This window comes from Mytilus galloprovincialis, chromosome 12 (genome assembly GCF_965363235.1).
Source record: "Mytilus galloprovincialis chromosome 12, xbMytGall1.hap1.1, whole genome shotgun sequence".
NCBI classification, from domain to species: domain Eukaryota; kingdom Metazoa; phylum Mollusca; class Bivalvia; order Mytilida; family Mytilidae; genus Mytilus; species Mytilus galloprovincialis.
The window spans coordinates 77,962,363-77,967,827 of record NC_134849.1 but is presented as its reverse complement, the minus strand read 5'-3'; the positions used below and the strand labels follow the sequence as shown (position 1 = coordinate 77,967,827).

At 34.4% G+C, this 5,465-nt stretch overlaps 1 protein-coding gene across 1 annotated transcript; it reads right to left on the bottom strand.

The window, feature by feature from the left end:
• Positions 1–5,112, bottom strand: LOC143054923 (uncharacterized). Its single transcript, XM_076228019.1, has 5 exons — positions 5,094–5,112; positions 4,281–4,389; positions 2,773–2,952; positions 2,001–2,087; positions 1–144 (listed from the first exon to the last, which is right to left on the bottom strand). The coding sequence occupies exons 2-5, from the start codon at positions 4,333–4,335 to the stop codon at positions 62–64; spliced, it is 405 nt and encodes a 134-aa protein (XP_076084134.1). The 5' UTR covers positions 4,336–4,389; positions 5,094–5,112; the 3' UTR covers positions 1–61.
• Positions 5,113–5,465: the final 353 nt, after the last annotated feature.

The window sequence follows — 5,465 nt, the reverse complement described above, 5'->3', positions numbered from 1 at the left end:
TGATTTTTGATTAATATATCTAATATAATATATACAATATTTTTCATCGTCCGTCTGTGAATCATTTCTTTGTGACATCTACCCTTTGTGCCTTGTACTGGTCTGTTTTCGGGATGGCGTTGAATTGTTGGTTCCGCGGTGCATCTGTGGAATAATACACAACTATCAATTATTGTTTTTTATTTGATACGTACTTCGGATATGTTCCTTACGTCGTAACTACAATCCCCTTCCCTTTCATGAATGTGACCTATCGAATTAGACTATTTACCGGATTTGTTATCTCATAAACAACACGACGGATGCCACATGTAGAGCACGATCTGCTTACCCTTCCGGATCACCTGAGATCACCCCTAGTTTTTGGTGGTGTTCATGTTGTTTATTCTTTAGTTTTCTATGTTGTGTCATGTGTACTATTGTTTGTCTGTTTGTCCTTTTCATTTTTAGCCATGGCGTTGTCAGTTTATTTTCGATTTATGAGTTTGATTGTCCATCTAGTATCTTTCGTCCCTCTTTTACAGATTTTTCTATCAATATAGCTCTAGAAGGCTTTTAAAACCCACCCCCGATTTCGTATTGCTTTTGTTTTCTATATTGTGTTTTGCTACTCTTGTTTGTGTTTCTGTGTTTTTTGCAATGGCACTGTCAGTTTGTTTTTTTGACGGGTGATAGCGGGGTCTAAGAGGAGACTGTCGAATTATATGACGTGTGATAGGTGATTGGTTTTAGCATTTTTCATTCAAACAAAAGCATTTAATCATTTGTTTCATTAAGATTGTCTTGTGAAAAATGAAAAAAAAGTTTGCTTGCTTTCACTTTTTAATAAGCTTTAGACAAAACGTTTAAGAAATCAATACTTTACTGTTGTAAAATAAACTTGTTAGAGAATTGTTCCGTGAATACAAACCCAGCATCAAATTACTCAACTTTCTAGAAGCCAAACTTTAATACCAAATAAACAGTTTTTCCTCGTTTTTTTTAATTGCAAGCAAAAATATCTGTAGGTATCCCCCCAAAAAAAGGGAATTAGCAACCTCGAACTGGTTCGAGCAAGATACCATGTTTTTTTGGCCAGGCGATATCCTTTTTTTTTAGACTTTTGGTGAACAATTACCATTACGTATTTTTGGGATTCCCTTTCCTTTTTTATCCTGTGGAATTGCTATGAGAATATTACACCAAATGCCACCTTCATCTAAAATTTTGTTCTAATTTTCAATCCAGAGTCTTTATCGTTTTTTTATAATTTTGTATTTACTGTCCCATTAATTCATGTCTATTAAAGAGGAATAACTGAGATCTCATTTCACAATAAACAGATAAACCAAATACATAATTTTATAACATTTCAGAATTACTAACGTAATTATACCTTTCATTTCAAGTTCCTTATTATAAATAACAATGAATCTACAGCTTAGATTGATTTTTTGGTATACGTCCGTATCAATCGGGACGTAGTATGGTATATCGTTGTACGTCCTAGTATCTGTCAGTCCGTCCGTCCGTCCGTCCATCTGTCTGTCCGTCTGTTCATCTATTTTCCCCTCATCATTACAGTGGTATTATATTGTTTAAAGCTGCAGTTATTTGGTTTTAAATAGATATGTAAAAACGGCGAATATGTGTCCCCCGTTGACAAAAAATTAGGAAATTTCATACACCCTTCAATCCAACTTTTCAAATGATTTTACTCAAAACAAATACGTTTTCAAGCTAAGAATATTTTGCATTTGAAGTTATCTTCATATAGAAATATCAGTATACTTCTAAAACATAAAGACCTGAACATAAACTGAAGAAAACATGGATTGAAAGATATGGCGAAAATGATCACCCCACTCTACAGGGAACAGACTGCAATTAAAGTGGGCTTGGACAAAAAAAAAGTGACGAGCAAATAAAAAACAATCACACCACATCTATAGTACTAGTCTAATAAATAGTTTGATAGTCTAAAAGTGAGTCACGTGTCAGGTAGGACTAACAATACTTACCACTGCGTTCTCTGTATGGTGGAGGTGGACTGGCAATTCTATAAAAATCATCTGACGTGTTGGTCACATGAGCACCATTGCCTGAAACTTAAAAATAAATGTGTTATCCATTGTATATGGTTTATTTAAAAGTCATACGTATCTTTTTAAGTTCAATGAGTGTTTGGATGGGTTTCATATGTGTTGATGTTATTGTTCTACATGAAAGTAAGTGAATCGTCCAAATAAACGAAATATCAACGAAATAAGTATTATCACTTGTATATCAAATCGATTAACTTCTCTATCTTTTAATCAGTGGTTCTAGTGTAATAATGAGATCGTTTGAAATATGCTGTCTATACGGTGAAATTCATTTTGTTTTTGTTGTTTGTTTTCTGTTGTTACTTTTGGCAAATGAAAAAAAAATATGAGATATAGGGGAGGATTGAGATCTCCAAAAAACATGTTTAACCCCGCCGCATTTTTGCGCCTGTCCCAAATCAGAAGCCTCTGGCATTTGTTAGTCTTGTACGATTTTTTTTAAACTTAAGTCTCTTTTATATCTTTTATATATTTCTGAGTTTAGCATGACGTTCATTATTACTGAACTTGTACATATTTTTGTTTATGGGCCAGCTGAAGCACGCCTCTGGGTGCGGAATTTTCTCGCTGTATGGAAGACCCATTAGTGGCCTTCGGCTTTTTCCACTCTATGGTCGGGCTGTAGTCTCTTTGACACATTTCCCATTTCCATTCTCAATTTATTTACAATATAATATAAAAATTATACCTGGATAAATTGCATTGATAGCATTATGCTTGGTTGACATGTTACTTTTCTTCAGTTTATGTTGCAGCATTCTGTATTTGTAACAGACACAGCTAGTAACAACAAACATGGCCGCCGCCATTATACTGACAACGATCAGAATGACAAGACTACCAATACCTTGTTTGAAGGTTTCTACATCTGAAATTTGGAATAGATTGTTGCAAACAAATAAAATGTATCATGCGAGGACAATATTTGTTTACGAGATGAAGTAACACTATATAAATGTGTTGCATTTCCTGAATTTACCTTCATCAGGAATTATTTTGCCTAAACAAAATTAAAGCCAAATTGGCAATATTGAATTAAAACTGTCATGTTAAATAAGGAAACATTTTTTTTACCGCAGCATGCAGTGTTACAACACTAAACTTACTTTGTTGGTCGTTGTATCTTTTTCTTATAATATAAAGAAGTGACAAAGGGATTTATTTACTTCTTAGTTGAACAATTAAAGTATTACCTATGTAAACATCGTCACATGGATTGGTCATGCGGTTAACATATTTCATTCATACCCTTTGGTGCCCATTTATAGCTTATTGTTCGGTGTGAGCCAAAGCTCCGTGTTGAAGGCCGTACATTGACCTATTATGGTTTATTTTTTAAATTGTTATTTGGATGGAGAGTTGTCTCATCTGCACTCACACCACATCTACCTAAATCTCTTTACATATGTAAACATCTGCAAAAGGATTGGTCATGAGGTGACCATCCTTTATGCATACCTATACATATGTAAACATCGTCACAAATATTGCTCATTCGGTTAACATCCTTCATACATGCCTTTACAAATGTAAACATCGTCACATGGATCGATCATACGGTTAACAACCTTCATACCTACCTTTACATATGTAAACATCGTCACAAGGATCAGTCATACGGTTAACATCTTTCATACATACCTTTACATATGTAAACAACGTCACAAGGATCAACCATGTGGTGTACATCCTTCATACCTACCTTTACATATGTAAACATCGTCACAAGGATCGGTCATACGGTTAACATCCTTCATACATACCTTTACATATGTAAACAACGTCACAAGGATCAACCATGTGGTTAAAATCCTTCATACCTACCTTTACATATGTAAATATTGTCACAAGGATCGGTCATACGGTTAACATCCTTCATACATACCTTTACATATGTAAACATCGTCAGAAGGATCGGTCATACGGTTAACATCCTTCAATCATACCAGGTCCTTTACATATGTAAACATCGTCAGAAGGATCGGTCATACGGTTAACATCCTTCAATCATACCATTACATATGTAAACATCGTCACATGGATATGTCATACGGTTAACATCTTTCATACATACCTTTACATATGTAAACATCGTCACATGGATATGTCATACGGTTAACATCTTTCATACATACTTTTACATATGTAAACATCGTCACATGGATATGTCATACGGTTAACATCTTTCATACATACCTTTACATATGTAAACATCGTCACAAGGATCAGTCATACGGTTAACATCCTTCATACATGTCTGGAAGAATGAACACTGCCTACAACGTACTTCATACCCTTTATCTGACTGTAAATGATAAAGAACAATTTGACTGTAGAAATATTAACAATACTTCGGAGAAGTGACTCACGATTATTAACTGTAGAACTAATTACATTACTCCGAAGAAGTAACTGACCGGAAACTTACTGTAGAAAAATTACATTATTATTATAGAGTAACTGACTATATAAGGCCGTTAGTTTTCTCGTTTGAATTGTTTTACGTTGTCATTTCGGGGCCTTTATAGCTGACAACGCGGTATGGGCTTTACTCATTGTTGAAGACCATATATATACAATGACCTAAAAGTGTTAATTTCTGTGTCATTTTGGTCTCTTGTGGAGAGTTATCTCATTGGAAATCATACCACATATTCATTGGTTATTTAATTATATCATTCTGGGGCAGTAACTAACAACACATTGACTGTCAAAATAATTACAGTAACAATTGGTGCAAACACTGGAGACATATTAATTGCATCACCCCGAGGAAGTATCTAACGGTACATTAACTGAACTTTATTCCAAGACAGTAAAAGAGGGACGAAAGATACCAAAGGGACAGTCAAACTCACACTCATGGTAACTTACAATACATTGTTTGTGGAAATAGTTACAATATTTTGAAACAGTTACTGTAACTTACGGTACATTGACTGTAGAAATAGTTACAGTAGTCAGACGTTGGACATTCGTCGTATTTCTTACTATGAGACAATAACTTACGGTACATTGACTATAGAAATAGTTACAGTAGTCAGACGTTGGTCATTGGTCGTATTTATTACTATGAGACAATAACTTACGGTACAGTGACTATAGAAATAGTTACAGTAGTCAGACGTTGGTCATTCGTCGTATTTATTACTATGAGGCAAAAACTTACGGTACAGTGACTATAGAAATAGTTACAGTAGTCAGACGTTGGTCATTCGTCGTATTTATTACTATGAGACCATAACTTACGGTACATTGACTATAGAAATAGTTACAGTAGTCAGACGTTAGACATTCGTCGTATTTATTACTATGAGACAATAACTTACGGTACATTGACTGTAAAAAATAGTTACAATAGTCAGACGTTGGACATTCGTC

Coding starts and splice junctions, on each gene's coding strand:
- LOC143054923 (XM_076228019.1), bottom strand. CDS start 4,335: ATGAAGGATGTTAACCGTATGACTGATCCTTGTGACGATGTTTACATA. Junction 2,088..2,772: donor TATCAATGCAATTTATCCAG/GTATAATTTTTA, acceptor TTTATTTTTAAG/TTTCAGGCAATGGTGCTCAT. Junction 145..2,000: donor ACCATACAGAGAACGCAGTG/GTAAGTATTGTT, acceptor ATTATTCCACAG/ATGCACCGCGGAACCAACAA.